Consider the following 21,547-nt stretch of genomic DNA (forward strand, 5'->3'; position numbering starts at 1 on the left):
CTTTCCCACGGTGTTAAACAGTGACAGTTATTTTATCACGTGGATAAAGATGGATAAAGCTATCCATAATAGGCTGGCTGATAACCATTTGTATACCAATTAACTACACCACGCTTCCGTCTAGTTGTCTCGCAACTACTCTCTACAGCCACAAACCTTAGAAAATCAACAATGTCCAAATAAAGACGGTCAATTATTATTATGGCGCTATGATTAAGGTCACTGACACAACTTATCACATCAGTTAGACAGTTCATGTGATAATCAATCAGTCAAATAATTTATTCAAAAAGTCAAATTAATAGACTTCGTAATTGATTGATTGTTTGTAAAGACCTACCAAACTATTATCAATATCCGATAATATGTCTTGTCCGGCTGCTGGCGGTCTGGGGTTTGAATCCGGTTGAAGTCAAATATTTCTGAGCTATAAACCTTAGTTTTGGTTGTTTTCGTATAACTAATATAACATCCCTTTATTTAAATTTTTATTTACACAAAAAAGCTCAAAGTAAACCTGACAAAAACTATTTACATTACTGCATGAACGTGCTGCATACTACATCAATTTATGGACATAGGCGTAGAAGCCCGAACTTGGACTCGTATCTAGAGAAAGCGTCTCATATTAGCCTAAGGATAGCCCACGCTACGCTAGTGTCATTCTATGGAACTTGCTAACTATGTAAACAAACCGCCATATTAAAATTGTCTCTGAATGTCAATTTACTAGTGACTTGTTTACATAGTTCGCAAGTTCCATAGAATGACACTTTGCGGAGAAGTCTGTTTAGTTTGAACTCCCAAGATATATTTATAATTTACATATATTGTTACCTACTAAATAATCGATCGCGTCTGACCTGACATTCGTGTCGTTTAGGACTACGTAAGAATGGAATAATCCGTGGACGTTTTGTAAATTCTTATGATTTATTAATTGTGGTTGTTACAGACGAGCCGGGCTTTACCGGGCCCATCACGAACGTCACGGCGCCGCTGGGCCGTGAGGCGATACTCGCATGCTCCGTGCACAACCTATCCACTTATAAGGTACAGTCAGCAGCAGAAGTTGCTAAGCGGGCGAGGAGTTCAAAATGATCTTGACGCGACTTTATTGTTAAGGGTATAAGAGCGTGTCAAGGTAATTGTGAACACCTCGCCCGCTTAGCAACTTCTGCTGCTGACTAGAATATAGTTTTTTTCTGTTTTCTTAATAATTAACAAATTATTTGTAGGAGTACTAAATTCCGAAAATATAAGGGTCAGTTGTCAAGTAATGGCACTTTTTTGCTTGTTAAAAAGTATATACTTGTTATTTCTTAGATACAGCTTCAGGAAAAACACCATTAAAATATTGATAAATGAAACATATTTTTTCGTGTGTGTTACCTGTTACATCATAATATTGTTATTTAACCCAGGAAAAGCCGTTTAAAAAGGTTAATCAGATTTTCCGCCGCTGTAAGCATTTGTTTCTTGAGCATGTTTTCTTATTTATTTTGACTTACATGTACTTACTCAATAATCAGTCTTCTTTAATCAAGAAAAAGAACCATTTTGTGGTAGCATTGATTTTGGCTTAGAACACCTAACTGGGGGTTGTTTCATCGAGTAAAACATTTTGAGTAAGGAAAGTAAAATATATGTTTTAAATTTTTTGTAAGGGAAAACAAAAACTTATGCATTTTGATTTGATTTTACTCTCAAGTGCATCATGCTCGCACCAATATCAAATCAAGATTTTTTTATACACCATCCGTTCATTGAATTTATTTAGGTACTTAAATAGTTTTTGCAATATGCATCCATGCATTGCAGCGATATACATAAATATAAATATATATCTTAAGAGAAGCTTAACCTTAGCCGTTTCAATGTATTTAACGTTACCCTTTAGGTGGCATGGCTCCGAGTAGACACGCAGACCATCCTGACGATCCACATCCACGTGATATCGCGCTCGCGCCGCGTGGGGGTGACGCACAGCGACCACCGCACCTGGTTCCTGCACATCCGCGAGCTGCGGGAGACCGACCGCGGCTGGTACATGTGCCAGATCAACACCGATCCTATGAAAAGCCAGCTTGGCTATTTGGACGTCGTGGGTGCGTTAGTTACTTGCAGCTCATATCCCTGCCTACACTAAAATTCATCTGTTGCATCTAGGGTTTGCACGACGGAAAATATTTCATGAAACTGCTCGGAATAACCAAAATTTTATAAAGTTAAATGAGCTCTGTGCCGTTTGCTCCATTTATTTATTTGCCTTCTAGTACGTTTAAAACTTTACGGTAATTACTGTAACTACTTCTAAGCTAATATTACAAGTTGTTAAAATTTAAATACATATTTGTCGGAACTTTTAAATAGTGGAAATAAAAGGTACCTATTTATTTCAACTTGAATTGATAAACATAGTAAATGAAACATTTTAAACTCTTCCTATTGCCCTCTTTCCTGTATCTCTCCCGTCTCTTAATTCCCTTTCCAACTATTAAAGGTTTTAGAATATAATGGCAACTATTAGTGACTTTTATGTTATTGTACTATGTACAGAACAACGCAAAGAGCTTAGGTAATTCATGGAGCATTAAAAGCTACAGAAATGTAACTGGCGGTTTTAATAATAACAATCGATAATTCGTGCTTAATCAATTTATGTGTATCATTTTTACACAGTTCCGCCGGACATTTTGGATCGTGGAACGAGCCGCGACCAAACGGTTCGGGAAGGGGCCTCCGTCAGTCTGACTTGTGCCGCCACAGGCTCGCCGCAGCCGCAGATTGTGTGGAGGCGCGAACATTCGAAGCCTATCGTCCTTTCTGAAGGAATACAAGGTAAAACTATTATAATATTTATCATATATCAAAATAGGGTTCGCATACTCGTAGTTTCTCTTTATACCTATATTAGGTCGAGAGACAAGGTATCAAGGTTTGCGTAGGGTCCTCCGACAACCTCCGCCTCCCTAGCGGCCGCCTCAGATCGTTCAGAATAAGCATTCCAATCATAGCTTCAATGGAATGTACAATAGTGACGGTTAGGTAATTTATTTCTAAAGGGGCCCACTGATAAACCAATCAGTGCCCCTTAAGCTTTGAGGTATCATTTGCAGACGTTTCTGCCTAAAACAAAATTAATTTACGACTATTCTGTCAAAAGTCATTCAAAAATAAGAATACTAGACGAAGTAGAGAGAAGTAGCGGATGTCCCAGAGTGTTGGACTTGACTTGACTACGGAATGTAGGTATAGGACCTTAAATTAGGTATCTATTGTAAATACTGGTAAGTACTAAGCTGAAGTTCTTTTGGCGAAACGAGTCTTTTGTGTTCCTATATAAGTTGCTTAGGGAAGCTGGATAAAAAATATAGGGTATAATGTCACCTTTCGCTCATTAACTAATATTGTACGAGTAAATAGGTAAGTTTATGAAACAGTTTTTGAAATTATTACTAATAGAATTTGGATTATTACACATATCGCACTAAGTAGTTCGAATAGCTAGATTTTTACTATAAGTATTATACCAATTATATAAAAACAAATTCAGAAACTCGACAATTCCCATTTAATAAATATAAAAGACGTGTCAAATTAGCGTTTAGTTAGATTTTAGTTATGAAAGGTTAAACATCGTATTATTCAAAACGCGATACACGTGCTATTTATTCTAGTAGGTATGCTAGCATATTGACTTGTGCTTTCACTAAAATAGTGTCATCGAAACAACGCTTTGACAGCCGAGTTATTAATGATGTTAAGTTAGCTATTACAACAGCCCTAGTAGCACGGTCGCATTTTTATCATTTATCACCATGCCTGTCACGTTCTAACAAGTATGTAAGTGCGAAAGTGATGGGCTTAGTGATAGTGGATAAAAAATGGAACCGTGCTGAGCCCGCAGGACGATATATCGATAGGTAACTACCGTGACCTTCCGTCAGCTCGAAAAGACAATTTATTATATTCTGGTACATAATTAAAGGCTTTTAGCGCGTTTGTTTTATCTTGCCACCCGATCAGCACCCAATTGCGAATGTTTCTAATCTAATCTTAGCCGCTTTCAAACTGTTGAGTGTGTTCGTGTAATTGCCTGACCAAAGAGGAAGGGGGGTTAATGTTTTTCGAGTGTATGCATATATCTTTCAGGGCGGTGCAAAATACACGATTATTGCAATACACCATTGTTACCATAGGAATAGATGTGATATATTTGGCCACTTTGGCTGTCAATATCTATTGGACTCTGGACTATACACACGGCTTGACGCTTGACAGATTTTGATGTGACAGGTATTCTCAGAGCTTAAGTGGGCGTTTTTTTTTTGTTGTCCCCTACACTTTTTTTTCAAATTTGGGATTTTTTATATTATTTCTACTCAGAATCACGAGCTCTTTCTATCCTAATAGGAGAAAAAAAGTGTCCTAAGGTTTTTAGGTATTTCCATTCCGTCACCATTTTTCATAGACTTTGTATGGCGGTCGCGAAATGGAAAGATCGAATAATGTATGGAAATTTTGGGACACTTTTTTTCTCCTATTAGGATAGAAAGAGCTCGTGATTCTGAGTAGAAATAACATAAGAAATCCCAAATTTGAAAAAAAAAGTGTAGGGGACAACAAAAAAAAAACGCCCAAGTACCTAAATGGATTAAATTTACTGTTAAAGTAAAAAAGTAAATCGTTCTGATAGCTGAGATATAGGCGGAACAATCTGTTAAACTCACTTACAAGCTTTGCATTGACATAGACTTTTATGTATTCAATCGTATTTTTTTATAAATTTTATATTAACTAAACATTTTTGAGAAAAGCTATATTATTTACCTCTACCTCAGCAAAAAAATCGAATTGTCTATGAATTTAGGTTTGAAATTTTTAAAGTAAACAGAACATTGAATGCAAAAGGGCGTTTTAAAAATGAGCGTTTGAAGATAAGTGTACATTTGACGCACGGATGAACTAAAATGTTTGCTTGATTCTTTTACCATATCTATCTCATCTTTACTTAGAAGTAACGATATCAGTAAACGAATTTACCACGGCTTAATACCCTCTTCATAGTACGTGTAGGCGATAGTCGAGGGCCGGAGCCCTGTAGGCCTACATGCGAACCTAAACCTCTTCGATAGTCTGCAGTTGAGTGCTCTTCAGTAATCGACCTCTTGATACTTTTACCGGCTGCAAAGCTAGTGCACCCACGAAGACCTAGCCTACGCTCAGGGACACTAATTGGAAAGTCAACGGAAACACAATTCGAATTTACACTGTCTATAATGGTCATTAAAATGTTACTCTTACAAACACAGTCTATAATTTTATACCGCATTTAAGTCTGATAAAATACAAATGAGAAAACACTAGAAATCTAGAATAATACACTGTAGCTTCCAGAACGTTCCCGAAAGAAAAACCTCGAAATGAATACGTATCGCTATGCGAACCGGTGAAGACGCACTGCCTGCGCGAGCGGCGCGTCGAACATAAAAATGCAATTTTGATCCCATATTGGGGAAAAATATTTTCGTTAATAACTCTTATAATTTACAATATATTTGAAAGTTCTCACAGTTAGGGCATTAAATATGTTATTCCACATAAATGTATAACATTTTTATATTAATTAAAGCCTTATTTATTGAAGAAGGTGACAGCAACATACCGCTAGTATGGCGCTCTCTCTTTCTTCGCGCCAAGGACGAATCGTCCACCGGGACAAGCGACAGCGCATCGCGCGCGCTATTACCTTGAGTTATAAACTTATTTAATGCCCTATTCTGAACCTAATACTTAAATATAAACTAGACATACGATTCTATATAATAATATATAAACTTATTAGGTAAGTACTAGAGTTAGCTGGGTGTCCGTAACATTCTCCCCTCGCTGAACACGTAGTCGCGCCGTGGTCAGCCTGTCCGTACAGGGAGGACAGCCAGCTTGGTAGTGGGACGCCGGAACACTCCGCCCTTGGTTGAGACGTCCGCCATCCGGACCCCTCCATCAGGTCCAGGGTATACCGCTGTGATGATGCCTCTGGGCCACACGTTCCGTGGTAGCGTGTGGTCGACGATGATTACCAGGTCTCCTACTTGAAGTGGTCTCGCTTGGTTGGTCGGCGACTGTCGTGGGGCGAGTAGGGGCAAATACTCGCGTAGCCACCTTCGCCAGAAATGGTCGGCGAGCGCTAGTGTGGCGCGCCAGGTTCGCCGATCTGCCTCCTCGCACTGACCGGTTATGGGTAGGCCCGTGGAACCTCCGAGAAGAAAGTGAGCTGGTGTGAGTGCCTCCTCGTCTTTCGGGTCGACTGACACGTGAGTGAGAGGTCGCGCGTTGACCGTATTTTCGACCTCCGCCAGCAAAGTTCGAAGCGTTTCCTCCTTCGGCGCCCTCTCGTGTAGTGTAGTTGTAAGTGCTGTCTTGACAGAGCGTACAAGCCGCTCCCATGCTCCTCCTTGGTTCGGCGCGCCGGGTGGTATGAATCGCCAGCGCAGCCCGTGTTGCAGCCCGTATTCCTCGAGCTGCGGTAGCCACTCCTCGAAGGCTCGGCGTAGCTCGATGTCGGCCGCCCGGAAGTTCGTGCCGTTGTCACTGTAGATGACTGCCGGCCATCCTCTTCGCGCTGCGAACCGCCGCAGCGCCATGATTGCACTGTCCGCTGAAAGCGATGAAATAACTTCTAAATGCACAGCTCTTGTGGTTAAACAGGTAAATAGGGCCACCCATCTCTTTTCGTGCCTCCTTCCTATGGTAATGTGTAATGGCCCAAACAAATCTACTGCTGAGTGGGTAAACGGCCTTTGATATGGTGTAATTCGTGCTGATGGTAGATCACCCATCGCAGGGACCTCGGGTTTAGCCTTCCTAATTTTACACATCATGCATGCGTACGCTACTCGGCGCACTGACGGCCTTAGATGTAGGATCCAGTACAGTTGCCTTAGATCGTTGATTACGCGTTCGTTGTTCGCGTGATGACTCCGCCGATGTGCTCGTAAAATAAGTAAAAATATGACCTTAATTTTGCCATCCAGTATGATAGGCCTTTTGTTCAGCCCCTGGACCGGTGCGGCGTTGATGCGTCCACGCATCCTCAGCAGTCCATCCTCCTCTAGCACCGGGTCCAGGCCGTAGAGCCGGCTGCTCGGCGGTATAGGCTCCCCTCGTGACAGCCTTAGTAGCTCGTCGGGGAAGGCTTGCTTCTGCGAATACTGGAACAGTAGGTGCTCTGCTTTCTTCAGATGGTGTAACTGGAATGCAACATAAGCTTTATTTTTTAAGCGTTCAATAAACTGGAATATCCTTGCTGTTGCATTTAAGAGCCTGTCATAGTTAGAAAATCTGTCTGGGTCGGGTATAGGGACCTTATTTATAGATGGCGCCACTTGTGTAGCGCAGCAAACCTCCTCTAGCCCTTCGGGCTCTACAGGGCGAGTGTCGCCCTCTACCGGACGTTCTTGAGGCCACTCAGACTCCGGCTGCCTCAAAAAGTCTGGTCCCTCATACCAAAGGCTATGCGCATGTACCTGACGCTTCATGTCCGGTCGACTAGCCACGTCTGCCGGGTTAACTTTGGTTGGTACCCATCTCCACTGATGGGTTCGAGTGAGCTCTGCTATCTCGCCTAGCCTGTTTGCCACGTACATCGAGTAGCGTTTAGCGCCGTTTCGCACCCAATGCAGAACCGTTGAGCTGTCAGTCCACATACAGACCTTTTCAACGTCGAAACGATGATGTTTCAGTATAGTCTCCTTTAACCTTGAGCCTATAAGAGCTGCCTGTAATTCGAGCCTCGGGACGCTCAGCTGCTTCGTCGGGGACACCTTGCTCCGTCCGCCGATTAGAGTAATTACATAATCTGACTCTACCTCATATCTCCAGTATGCGACGCACGCGTAGGCCTGAGTACTTGCGTCCATAAAAATATGCAGCTGTTTCGTCGACTTCGTGTCCACTGCGAAGTAGCACCGGGGTATTCTTAAGGCTGTGACGGAGTCCATCGCCCTCAGCCACGCGTTGAAGGCTTCTACATCCTCCGGTGGCAGCGGCTGGTCCCACTCGATTTTCTTACTCCATATTTTCTGTAACATTTCGGTGATATAGTATAATGCGCTAATAAGCCTAATGGGTCATATATGGACATGACAGCTGAGAGCATTTCTCTCTTCGTCGGGGCTCTAAGTTGATCCTTGACCTCCTGAGGTACTCTTAATAATTTCGTATTAAAGCCGAGTTCGTCAGTTTGAGGGTTCCAAAATAATCCTAATATTTTACTTTCCTTGTTACCCAGCTTCGCGGGTGTTTCTGTTTGTAGCTCCGCTGGTATCTGCTTGCGGAGTAGCTCGCTGTTCGAGCACCACCCGCGAAGCTGGAAGCCGCCGCGCTCGTGGCACTCGGCTACTTGCAGGGAGCTGGAAACCAAAGCAGATTCATTTTTAAAACTTGCTACAAAATCATCCATGTAATGGTTAGTAGTTATTTCCTCGACAGCTAATGGGAATTCTTTTGCGTTATCTAGTGCATTCTTATTTCGCACGCAATGTGCTAAAAACGGGCTTGAAGCTGCTCCGAAAATCATACTATTCATCTTATAAACCTCAGGAACGCTCTTATTATTCTCCCTCCATAAAAATAACTGACTCGGCTGATCCTCCTTACGTATCCTTACTTGCAGGAACATTTCGGCGATGTCTGCGACGACTGCGTATTGCCCTTCTCTAAACCTGTATAATATTCCTAGTAGAGACTGTAGTAGATCGGGGCCCTCTAAAATGTGGTCGTTCAAACTTTGACCCTTAACCTTTGCCGCAGCATCAAAAACTAGCCTTAACTTGCCTGGTTTATTGACGTTAGTCACTCCAAAATGTGGTAAATAAAAGGTCAAATCACTCTCCGTCCGGCGTTCGTTGACCTTTTCGGCATAACCCTTGTCTACCAGATTTTTTATTTGAGCCTTATATGCCTCCGAGTAGTCCTGGTCTCGTTTCATTTTTCTCTCGGTTGAATGAAGCCTCCTTATTGCATTGGTGTAGCTTGGTGGCATCGTTGTGTCGTCCTTGCGCCACAGCTGACCGACCTTGTACCTATTTGATTCAATTTTCTTACAGGTTTGGTTGAAGATCTCGACCGCTCTCTTCTCTGCCGGGTTACTTTTATTTAAATTTTTTATACCTAGTGAATCCATCTCGAAATGCGACTTTACTAAGTCGTGCAGCTCGACCTCCTCCTCATGGCAGTGCAGTGCTGAGTATTCTTCTTCTTCAGCGAGTAGTCGCATGAAGTGGGCAGGTGTAGTTCCGTAGACCACCCATCCGAGACGACAGCGTACTAAAGCGGGCTCGTCCTTCTCACCCACTCGCACCTCCTCTGGAATAGTTAAATACCAATGATCAGACCCTATTAATAGTCTTGGCCTCACTGTGCCGTCATAACAGGCATCCTTTTTAAAATCAACAATATGCTTGCAGTTCATAACGTCATCACGGATTGTTTGTTTACGTAGTCCGAGATACTCTACTGTTTTAAACGTGACCTCGTAGGCTGGCAGATTACGACCTCTGACCTTTGCTTTAACACGGCGACTAAATTGATTCCCCGACTTCATATCTAAAACGCCATTCACATTCAGGGGAATCTGTGGACCTGTGATGCCGACTTCTTCCATTAATGATTGTTCTGCCAGTGAAATCGAGCTGCCGTCGTCTAAAAGAGCGTATGTGTTGACCCTCTTCAGCGGGCCCTCCACAGTTATCGGAATTACCTTTAACAGTACCGCTGTACTTTGCTCCTCATCCGATGTAGCGTTAAGTACCGTCGTTGCCGTTGTCTGCTCGCTATCAGTCGTACCGCACGCCTCTGTGCTCGGCTCTGTGCGAGAGGGACAAGGGCGAGGTGGGGGCGGTGCTTGGTATCCCGGCGTTCGCGACGTTGTTTCATTACTATGAAGCAGCTTGTGATGGACATAGCGACAGCCGGTTACGCCGCAGCCCTTCGCCTGGCATTGCTCACGGCTGTGTCTCCTTTCTAGGCATTTAAAACATACTTGATTTCCCTGTGCCCACTGTAGGCGTTCTCCTATAGACATACCTTGCATTTTCTTGCAAACACTAATTCTGTGTACTCCGCCGCAGCACAAACAAACTTCTACTGATTTTACCTCTGTTATGTTATAGCTTTTCTCGGGGGGCTTGTGCGTCAGTGACTGAGTTCGAACCTTATTATTATAATTTCTACTGTACTTGTAATCGTGTCGCGGCGCCGGAGTCTCTCGTGGCGGCGCGTATTGTCGCGGCGGCTGCTCGCGCTGTACAGTAGGCCTCCTGAAACTAGACTTCACGTGACTAAACTGCAGCTCTACGTCGCTTTCCTCGATTAGAAACTTTGATAAGAGCGTTAGCTCAGTTTTGCCTTTACTCATGTTTTGAGCTGCGTACGAGCACCATTTTGACCTCAGATGTGGGCTTAGCCTTTCAGTTACCTCTCTGATAAGGAGCGGGTTATCTCCGTAGTTCTTCTTGTCCACGTGTATTAGAGTACTTACAATGTTTGCAACCTTTGTAGCGAAATTATTTAAATCAAGGGCGCTCGTTCCGACGTTCGGCAATCTCCGCAATTCTTCTAAAGCTCTATCTATAATTAGGTCGTTTCGCCCGAAGTTTTTCTGTAGTATTCTAATAATTAAGTCGGGCTCTGACGCCGTAGCCAACAAGTGATGTACACAGGCGCGCGCCTCCCCTCGTAATGAATTACGAAGACGCGCCATATTTTCATAGTCACTGAATTCGTACCTTTTTGTTGTTTCTTCGTAAGCCTTGAAGAATATCTGCCACTCGCTCGTGTCGCCGCTAAAATATGGGAGCTCGTATACCTGTTTAGGCGGCTTAGGGCGTTTAAGATCCTTTAGTTGATCGGCGAGGGCTTGAAATGCTGCAGCAGCGTCGCTCATGAACGCCGTGTCGTTCATTCCTCGCTCCTGCTGCTCTATCTTCACTCGTGGTGTAGACGTGTAGGCCGCCTGCTGCCTCGGCGGAGCCGGCTGTGGCTCGCGGGCATAGGCAGACGTGTCCTCGCGCTCACCCTGACGTGGCGCAAGGTCAAAGTCCCTATGATATTGCACTCGCGGTTGATTACGAACTACACCGACAGTTTTCAAAGCTTCTGAACGCGACGGCCCTACGTCTCGTTCGTAGTGTTCGTACCGGCGCGGTGGCGACTCATCCGGGAGTCCCTGTCTAACCTTTCTTGATTCTAGCCAAGCGTCTATTTTACTAACAGTTTCTAACGGAACATTCACTTTTTCCGACACTCGCGGTTCATCCACTAAACTGTCACTCGACGACGACCTACCTAACTGTTCGAGTCTATTCAATAGTCGTTCGTCTTCCGCGGCCCGATTTGCTAACAACGCTTTAATTTGATCTATTTCCGCACGCTTAGCGCTCGACCGATGCGAGTGTAACGACGGCGTGTTGCTCCCGTCTCGGCCGTCGGTCGCCTCGCCGGTGGGATGCGCGGGAAAAGATGCTTCGCCGCCCGCTGGGACCTTCTTCTTTCGCGGTTGCCGTACCGCAACCTTACGAACCTTCGGTATAGCACCAGTCTTCTTTAATTTGAATGAAAGTGATCTCGGTGAATACGAAGCGGCGGTCTTGATGATCGCCTGGACTTCTGCCGGCTGCAATGTAGCTCCGCCGACGGCCTCTGGAACCTCCTGTACGTTGCGGTCTCCCTGCTCGGGATCCTGTTGACTCTCCTCCGCGTTACGCTTACTTGACTTCGATCGCGTAGTCATACCTAATATTTTGTCCATTTTTAATATTATCACGAAAAGTCAATCATCTAATACGCTTTAACCGCCTTTAAACCGAACCGAGCCTAAATATCGATCGCGACGAAATAATGTCCACGCGCTTTATAACTGTTTATAACCTCCTCGCGAAACGAACACGACGTAAACCTAAAAATCACTACGACGCTACGTAGTAATAATAATGCCTCCTAGCCTATATTACGCGTGATTCGACCGCACTGAATTTACTATTCAAATAAAGCACTCGCGACACTTCACTTCGGCGACCAATGTCTTGCACGACGCTATTCGTGGGGCACTCCTCCTGATGCTGCAGGTCTTGATCCGACGACGAAGGACCACGCAATGTAGGCGATAGTCGAGGGCCGGAGCCCTGTAGGCCTACATGCGAACCTAAACCTCTTCGATAGTCTGCAGTTGAGTGCTCTTCAGTAATCGACCTCTTGATACTTTTACCGGCTGCAAAGCTAGTGCACCCACGAAGACCTAGCCTACGCTCAGGGACACTAATTGGAAAGTCAACGGAAACACAATTCGAATTTACACTGTCTATAATGGTCATTAAAATGTTACTCTTACAAACACAGTCTATAATTTTATACCGCATTTAAGTCTGATAAAATACAAATGAGAAAACACTAGAAATCTAGAATAATACACTGTAGCTTCCAGAACGTTCCCGAAAGAAAAACCTCGAAATGAATACGTATCGCTATGCGAACCGGTGAAGACGCACTGCCTGCGCGAGCGGCGCGTCGAACATAAAAATGCAATTTTGATCCCATATTGGGGAAAAATATTTTCGTTAATAACTCTTATAATTTACAATATATTTGAAAGTTCTCACAGTTAGGGCATTAAATATGTTATTCCACATAAATGTATAACATTTTTATATTAATTAAAGCCTTATTTATTGAAGAAGGTGACAGCAACATACCGCTAGTATGGCGCTCTCTCTTTCTTCGCGCCAAGGACGAATCGTCCACCGGGACAAGCGACAGCGCATCGCGCGCGCTATTACCTTGAGTTATAAACTTATTTAATGCCCTATTCTGAACCTAATACTTAAATATAAACTAGACATACGATTCTATATAATAATATATAAACTTATTAGGTAAGTACTAGAGTTAGCTGGGTGTCCGTAACAGTACGCTACGCTACAATTTAGCGTCACCTGCTTGTATAGTTTCTCAATCTGTTATTCATAATACAACTATAAAACAAAATTTGATACACATTACGTTTTGCAGTGCATATTATTTCTAATTTTGCAGCTTGTAACTGTGCATTTGTGGTTATAACTTACAAGGTGGGTTTATTTTCAGCCGGCTGGTCTTGATTACAAATTGCATGAGCAACTTTAAGGAGGAATGCTCGAAGCACTTTAGTTAGAACATAAGTTGACGCGGGGATATTGCAGCTGAACTATTTACTTTCTTACTTACAACGTTTTGACCTGACTAAGGCAAGTGAGGTTTCGCCGGCTGAGAATACGTTTGTGCCATATCCATTTTTGAGCAAAATCGTTTTTTAATGATTTCTAAAATAACAATAAATATGCTATAATTGACACTAATCGGTTTTTGGAAAAACATATTTTTCAAAAATGTTGTGCCATATCCGGATTTTACTATAGGATAATTAATTACACTCTGTTAACAGAAAATTATCACAAAAGTGTGGCATATCCAAAACTTTTGTGTCATATCATACATTGTACGTTTAACATTTACTCATCAAAAACGGATATGGCAATAATAAAAGTGCTTTTATTTCATGATTACCACTACATTCACAATATTTGTATAGTACTATAAATAGTAAATATATGTGCCTAAATGATAAATAAGTTCAATATTTCCTAAATGTAAAACTTTACGAGAAATTTTTTTTGCTTCTTTTCGCTCTCCTGTAAACCAATGTAAGTGGTGTATGGTATGGCACAAACGTATTCTCACCCAGCGGTTTATGTAATCTATTAAAATGCGTATATATGTCCACTCCTAACATACTGAATTACTGACTCATCAACGCAGAGACGACACACCAGGTTACATTTATAACGTGTGACAAGAAATGAGAAAAGATTTTGAAAATGTAAATTACTAAGGGGTCTAAAAAGGGGGCGAAAGTGTGTATGTGGTACAAGTTTTATTCAGAGCTAACAAATATTTATAGCCAACATGCCATACAAATTTCTTACCAACATATATTTACCGTAAAGAGCTACGTCAAGAAAATTGGATTACAGAAGAATTTTGAGTTATCTCGTCTATTACTTATCACATCTTATCTTATGAGCACTGGAGCCTGAAGAAGGACCTTCGACGGGCCCGAAACATGTCGCCAATAGCGACTAAAAATTTAATTGAGTGAACACGGTCGACAAAACAGTTTAAAATATGTCTCACGAAAGTTTAATTTCGATCATCTTATGTACTTTAACACAAGTTTTTGTTGCAGTGTCTTCCCTGGAGGGGCCAGTGTTGAACATAAGCCGAGTGAGCCGCCAACATGCTGGGGCCTACCTGTGTATAGCGTCAAACGGCGTTCCACCCACGCTCAGCAAGAGGATTATGCTCACCGTAGAGTGTAAATATGAATTCTGCTTGTTTTCTTTGTCTATGTCTATTAGGATCAAGAGTCTGACAGTGACGTATAATAAAAATCAGTCATACTATAGCTACTATTCCTTCCTGGGTCAATACAGCGTCAAACATAAACCATATGGACCGTTAACATGTTGGTATTATACCTAGGTTTGTAAAGCGCGGCGCGATAATTATGAACTAGGTACCTAAAACCTAACTAAGAGGATATTTTTGATTATAATAGAGAGAGTGTTAGGTTAGCAAGCTCGGTTCTCTATACAACCGTAGTTAAGGTCTCATTTTAAAACGACTAGCTAGATTGCTCTGAAACTTTGCACTTACAATTGAATAATTATGGTATACCTAGTCCTGTACCTTATTGTTATAGCCGGTCAAGCAAATCTTGTCAGTAATAAAAGGCGCGAAATTCAAATTTTCTATGGGAAGATATTAACACCTCCACGCGCCAATATTTTTCAAATTTGCCTTTTTCTACCGACAAGATCTGCTTGACCAGCTATAGTTAAAAAATACAGCGAATTTAAGATTTTCATACAAAACTTGTTTTTTCACTTTTTCGTTTGTTTTATTAACTGGAGCTATATAAACTAATTATAGGACTAGATACACCTCATGTTATTGTATGTGCAAAGTTTCATAATAATCCAACACGTAGTTTTAAAATGAGAACGAAACTCCGTTTGTATGGTACTTGGACGATATAATCAAACGGAGACGCCATGTCTGTAATTTTCTGTACAAAACAGTCTGCCAATTTTTGCGGGGGAGGGGAACGTCAAATGTATGCGTAACGTAAAAATAGCCATGTCAGATAAACGTCAGTCCATACATTGTGTATGACCGTTGGCCGCCTATTTTCGACAGAGGGGAAAGCCTGTTAATGGCTACTCCGTTTAGTTGTATCCTCCAAGGTATGGTAAGGTGAAATTCGGCCGCGCTTGCTGGGGAGACTTAAGACTCTTAAGAGTCTTAAGTATCAACCGTACCCGTCTTGTCGCTGTGGTACCATTGATTATTTAACATTCACCTAATAATTAATTGTGCAAGTCGTAAGCAACTAGATTATCAATAATTAACGATAACTGTCGAAACGTACTTATATGTTTGTAAAATAAATAATTAACTAAGTATAATAGAATTTAATTGAAGCCTAATATATGCCCTATGGGTATGAACAGTAACAAATATTTAAAACATTATTGCAGCCAAAAGGTAGTGACATAGTGTTATGTCACGGTGTCGTCATAATACCGGCGGCGCACAATCCTTAATCCCTAACACCCGGCTTTTGTAATCAACTATTCTTAGCACAATTGAGGATTAACAGATTAAGAAATTAATACCAGTTAAGTGTATATTCTACAATCAAATGGTTCAAGAATAGAAGTAGACAATCTTTTGTTGAATACGTATTCAGAAATAAAAGATTTCCCTCCAGGTTTTACGTGACATAAAAAGGGTCAGAATCGAAATAGGTACTTAAATACTTAATGTTAGTCAGACAGACTCGGACGTTGTGAAATAGGTTAGGGTGGGCGATGTGTCTGCCTATCGGCGTAAATTACTTTACTTAAAAACAAAGTTACAAAAATTCAAACTATCCACGATTGCCATTGCCGCTAATGAACGTGCATAATACTTCGCGCATAGATAGAGTCCACCTTTTGTATTTTTTACTTATGTTTGTGCAATAAAAATTAAAACAAATACATAAATATTCCTTTTTCTACCCTATTCTAGTTTTATGTAGCCTGAGATTACAGTAGTGGGCGTGTTCGGCACGCCCAATGCAAAATCCGATCGGAACTTAATTATACGCAATTGCATCGCGTAATGTGCAAACATATTTATTATGCCAACTACATCACGTAAAATTTAAATCCAATATGCGTGCTAGAACCTATGTAGTCTCAGACAACTAGAGTCTGTTTGGAAAGAGAAGACTTTGTGGAATGTATTGGGACGTTTTCCGCATAGACTATAAACACGTTGTTTTTGTACAGTTCCGCCAGTGATAACGATAAGAAACCAGCTGGTTGGCGCGGCGGTGGGCTCGGACCTGGTGCTGGAGTGTGACACAGAAGCTTACCCCAAGCCGGTTAGCTACTGGAGCCGAGAAAACGGGGAAATTGTCCCCGTTGGTAAGTAATTTAATGAAGAAATTTTATAAGAAATGAAGGCTTTATGAGAATAACGCCAAAAATGAAGTACAAAAAAAACCAAAGCTAACAATCTTGATTTCGAATATGGCCCAATAGTTAGTTACGCATCTGGCTAAATGTCGAAATAAAGCACTCGTGATGACTTTAGGCGTCGTTGGCTTGAGTAGCTAAATTTACACACTTTATTATTTCATATATTCCAATTCAATTAAACACAAAGTTCACTGACTGATTTGTACTTTCAAACAATTAATATAAAAACAATCGCGTAATAGATTCAACATTTCCTAATGAATTTCTTCTTGCCACAAGTTTTGTTTTGTTTATCGTCATTCATTTGGTTATTGTCATACGAATGATTTACGTGCCAGGAATGTCAGAATGTTTTTTCATTAACCAATTAATCAAAATTTGACATTGTCACAATCTATTAATGTAACCGTATATTAATTTCCTATCAACCATACATTTCATAACAAATACTCGTACATACCTAATGATATCTTATCGTAATAAAGATAAGATAAAAGATAGTTTATTCAAGTAGGCATAATTACAATGCGCTTGTCAACGTCAAATAAAGCTAGGTAGACCGGCTCCAACCCTATACCTCTGCCCCGAGAAGATTTAAGTCCCCCCTCAATTGGAGGTGGGTATCCCAATATGGGACCGGCAACAAACTCGGCGGGACACATCTTTTAAAAAAAAAAATACATCTTATAATTAACATGCATTACGAGAAAATAAGTAAAAAAATAAATAATAAGAATAAAATAATAATAATAATAATGTGACTGAAATTTATGCACGATATTCGCGACTTTTTGTAATGAGTAATAAATGTACGTATTTTTAGTCTGTTAAAGTTCGCACCGACTTAAGCATTGGCAGTGATAATGTCCGGAAGTTAAAGATTATACTTACAGTCGTTTTTTAATTGTGCTAATTATAATGAAGTTAGGTCAGAATTTCTTAAAATATCAAATGTCGACGGGCTTATCACTATTTTCTTCAAAACGCTTGTTTATTTTCCTCACGTCTGTGCAGTTTAACTATAACCTACCTAATCTACCTATAGTAATATAATAATTATGTAGGCATATCGTATATGTCAATTTCAATTATAGTAGTTAAATTAATAATGCGTAGGTGGAGGCCTAGAGCCCCAGAAGTTCGATGGGGCGTTCCGGTCAATAATTCGGCTGCCGATCAAACGCGTGACGAGCGCTGACTACGGCGCCTACAAGTGCGTCTCCAAGAACGCCTTGGGCGACACCGAGGGCACCATCAAGCTATATCGTAAGTCTTTACCTTCCCTTCGTATTTTTATGAGTGAGGGTCATGACCATTTAAAAAACAGCGCGTATACTTACACTTTAAAATTGCCTCCGACGTTTTGAGGACGGCATTTTCCCCGTGGTCTCAGAGTCTTTCTACGAGACCACAGGTATAATACTGTCCTGTTCACCATGTACGTCCGCCGTGTACACGATTAAGTCCCATTAAAGTGAATAGTTAATATAATGTGTGAAAATCGTGAAAGTTTAAATCAGAGCTCTATGTAAAAAAATATTTTAATTATCTTACAATGTTCGTATTGTTCGTGTGTGTAAAATTACAAACATTTGTAAGCTGATTTTGGAGCTACGGATCTGTTTTTATAGGTGCTGCGGAACAAACCAACTCAATCTTATCAAATTTTATTATTATAGAAGTGTAAATCAAAAATTTTATTTAGCTATGAGTGTCTAACTGTCTAAGTAAAATAACAGAAATTACCGCCAGTAACCCTGTAAAAATCCCCTTTTCCCGCTAGGGTATTTCCTGTGTTTTATTATTGCCTTATTGCTGGCAATTCATCTGAATGTTTGCCAATTAGGCAGGCTTAAAAGGACAACCTTCTGACGAAACAAACTTACATAGCAAGTTTCGCTGCGCTGCCTCCATTACTCGCGGGCCATTAGTATAATCCCTACTAGTTTGTAGGTACTTATTACGTATTGATATATAAGCTATAGAAAGCTCAACTTTAGATGTGATTTTAATCTCTGTTTGTGACTACTAGCTATTAGATTGCATAATAGGTTCAAGCATTAGATGTTTTGCTACGTTACATAGATAGTTAAATTAACAATAATTTCTTTTACAGCTATGCCACAACCTTCACTGGACAACAAAAATGGTACGTATTGTTATACCTATATTGGCAAAAATTGATATTCTATTTATTAAAAATATTAATTCTCTACTAACAAGATAAGTCAATGTCAACCTTTTACTTTCTGGTAGTGTGTCCCTGTATATGATAATATCATCCTAAAATCTCAAAACAGTGCACTAGATGACCAGACAACATGGAGTCATTAATAAAAAATTAAACACATTTTTTTACAGTTCGTAAACTTAAGATAATTATTAGTTACCTATGCGATTCAGTAATGCCTGTAATTAGGTTAGAGGTCGACGGACGCGACCTCTGTTGATCGAATAACTTGGAAACTATTTACGCCCTAAACAATAGGTACAGTTATTGTGAATATCGTATTATCTGTTTCAAATCAATAGTTGTTTCCCGCTTCAATGTACCCCGGAATTTGTAATTTCACTCATATTCATAACAAATACCTCGTGTTGTTTATTTATTTAAATTGTTTTTTTTTTTTGACACAGCTGTCCAAAGGCTGAACATAGTTGCTGATAAGGCGTCAGAAAAAACGCCTTTCGGTACACAAGGTAAGATCTTTTTATTCTTATAACAATAGTAATCTTACGATATCACTATGTTCTAAAAATACACCTTTAAATAGGTACCGTAAAATGGGGTGAGTAGGGTCAAAACTGAAATTCAAACATCGATAACATTTTATTTTTACATATGAAAACTGAATGGTGTACTTATATAATAAGTGTTCCGGACGTTTGTATTTTAGTTTTATTTTATTTTGGGTAGTTCCATTTCATAACTTTAACGATAAAGAGGAAAACCCACCACACCCCGTAGTGCCTCGTATTTGGGGTGAGAGGGGTTTTCATACAAAGGTGATTTTGGAAGATTGTTGGATCGATGTTTTTTTATTATGCGTATTACTATAGCTCCATTTTAAATTGGAATACATTATTTTTGTAGCAGTAGCCTTAAAATCCCTTCTCACCCCCCTCTCAAACCTTCTCTCCCCATTCATAACCTACCTCTCCCCGTGAAATCTACTCACCCCGTTTTACGGTAGATAGTTATAACTTTAACACATTCAGTGCCAATGAGCTGCTAGGCGGGTTCTTTTTCGTAGGCGTTTTTGCTACATACAATTTTTTTCGTGTTATTGGCTACGCTCGTAGCGCGTAGCTCGCGTTGGCATTGAAGGTGTTAATAAATGAGATACATATAGAAAGGAAGCTTGGGTAATTTAGCTATCAAAAATCGACCCAGAATGTCAAATGACTCCGGCTTGGGTTCTGCTTGAAGTAATAATGCTATTATACCTACATTTAAATCAAATAGGGGTAACGGATGATACATAAATATAACGTGTATGTATATTTTCAACGAGTTAATAATGTGCATGTAATATTAGGTACTACTACTACGATAGCAATAAAGAAAATGTAAGTTCTTAACTAACACGTAATAATACTGGGATACCTTTCTAGAAAACAAAAAGAAAACACGTGGAATTTAATTAGATTATTCAGTATAAATAAACAAAGTTTCTTGTGACTGTAGTACCGCGATCCCTTCCCCCTGTTTCCAATTATCCGATGAGACAAAAACATTTATATTATTAGCAATGGTTAATTAGCGAAATGTATTATATAAATCTCATTTTATTTTAGATTTCAGACTACAAGACTACAACAGAGCAATCTCGTTGGATGGGTGCTGTTTTGTTTCTTTGATCTCATTAGTAATTTTAATGAAGACATTAACGTCTCGGGGGTGATATCGAGAAAGGTGTATATAAATAGCTGGATATCCACCCGACGATCCCAAATTGGGTCGGCTCTCCACGTCTCATGATCATGAAGTAGGTAATGCTCGTGGTATGGGAGTCTTGAATGAGTGGTTCATAGCACTCGCCTCGAGCACACCTCGGACACTGGCGATCAAATGTATGAAACAAACGCGTTCCTACGCACACATCCTAAGCTCATGTAGGTGAACGCGTACCATGCTTGTGTGAGGGTAACTGTGAGGTAACCGAGAGCGGGTGGGCGGCACTTTCAACGGGAGGCAGGGAGCGTCCATACTGTACGCTAGTACTCTTTATTATACTGTGCCTCGAGCCAGAGACAAGGGAAAAGCATCTACTTAATTCTCTTTGCTCGAGCGTAGCATGTCAACAGTGGATATCCTATTTAATTAATAAATATTGCTTTGTTGTCTCTGAGACTGATTGGCAGCTGTACACGTATGGTTGCCGCTTAAGGTTTATTCGCAGTATTTTGAATTATGTAATTAAGCTAATTAGCGAAATAATTGTAAATTGTAAAGAAATATGTACTACTTAATATAGCTGTCTGATTGTATTGCTTATCTAAAAAAACGTATCTTTGTGGAGATGGATACATTGTTTTAAGAGGAATTCAGCTGATATTAGGTACGAATAATTGTAAAACAAACAATTTTAGATGATTATTATCGTATTCATTAAACCTTACTAGTTGTTTGATGACATCAGCATCATCAGAGATTTGTATTATATATACACGTACCTATCACCTAACAGATAATGTTTGATTTTAGGTGAAAATTGCATAAGTATTACTGCTGGAATTAAGAACAATTATTTTTGATGACAACTATTGTTTAATGTGTAAAATTAATTAGTGTTTATTTTCACTCGTACACCTAGGTATAGCTGTAAATCAATCAATTTTAAATAAAATGTAAAGTGATTTAGGTTAGAGTTAATTAATTATTTAGATGGTAGGTTCAACTTCATAGCTTTACCTTA

The 21,547-nt window shown here is 40.4% G+C and overlaps 2 protein-coding genes across 2 annotated transcripts in view; one reads left to right on the forward strand and one right to left on the reverse strand.

The window, feature by feature from the left end:
- The window catches only part of LOC134649830 (lachesin-like), a 29,013-nt gene extending 8,406 nt beyond the window's left edge, over positions 1–20,607 (forward strand). Inside the window, exons 2-10 of the mRNA XM_063504662.1 lie at positions 956–1,053; positions 1,901–2,108; positions 2,683–2,841; positions 14,285–14,413; positions 16,437–16,574; positions 17,745–17,894; positions 18,745–18,777; positions 19,266–19,328; positions 20,427–20,607. Coding sequence (XP_063360732.1) covers positions 956–1,053; positions 1,901–2,108; positions 2,683–2,841; positions 14,285–14,413; positions 16,437–16,574; positions 17,745–17,894; positions 18,745–18,777; positions 19,266–19,328; positions 20,427–20,533 — 1,085 coding nt within the window. The 3' untranslated portion in view covers positions 20,534–20,607. The remainder of the gene's footprint in view (positions 1–955; positions 1,054–1,900; positions 2,109–2,682; positions 2,842–14,284; positions 14,414–16,436; positions 16,575–17,744; positions 17,895–18,744; positions 18,778–19,265; positions 19,329–20,426) is intronic.
- LOC134649831 (uncharacterized) lies at positions 5,865–6,660 on the reverse strand. Its single transcript, XM_063504663.1, has 2 exons — positions 6,345–6,660; positions 5,865–5,975 (listed from the first exon to the last, which is right to left on the reverse strand). The coding sequence occupies exons 1-2, from the start codon at positions 6,648–6,650 to the stop codon at positions 5,916–5,918; spliced, it is 366 nt and encodes a 121-aa protein (XP_063360733.1). The 5' UTR covers positions 6,651–6,660; the 3' UTR covers positions 5,865–5,915.
- Positions 20,608–21,547: the final 940 nt, after the last annotated feature.

The sequence above is a fragment of the Cydia amplana genome, chromosome 7 (genome assembly GCF_948474715.1).
Source record: "Cydia amplana chromosome 7, ilCydAmpl1.1, whole genome shotgun sequence".
NCBI classification, from domain to species: Eukaryota; Metazoa; Arthropoda; class Insecta; order Lepidoptera; family Tortricidae; genus Cydia; species Cydia amplana.

Excerpts from the sequence above, each read along its gene's own strand:
- LOC134649831 (XM_063504663.1), bottom strand. The coding sequence starts at position 6,650 with ATGGCGCTGCGGCGGTTCGCAGCGCGAAGAGGATGGCCGGCAGTCATC. Across the intron at positions 5,976-6,344 it reads TGGCGGAGGTCGAAAATACG|GGCGGAGTGTTCCGGCGTCC; the intron begins GTCAACGCGCGA and ends GTCTCAACCAAG.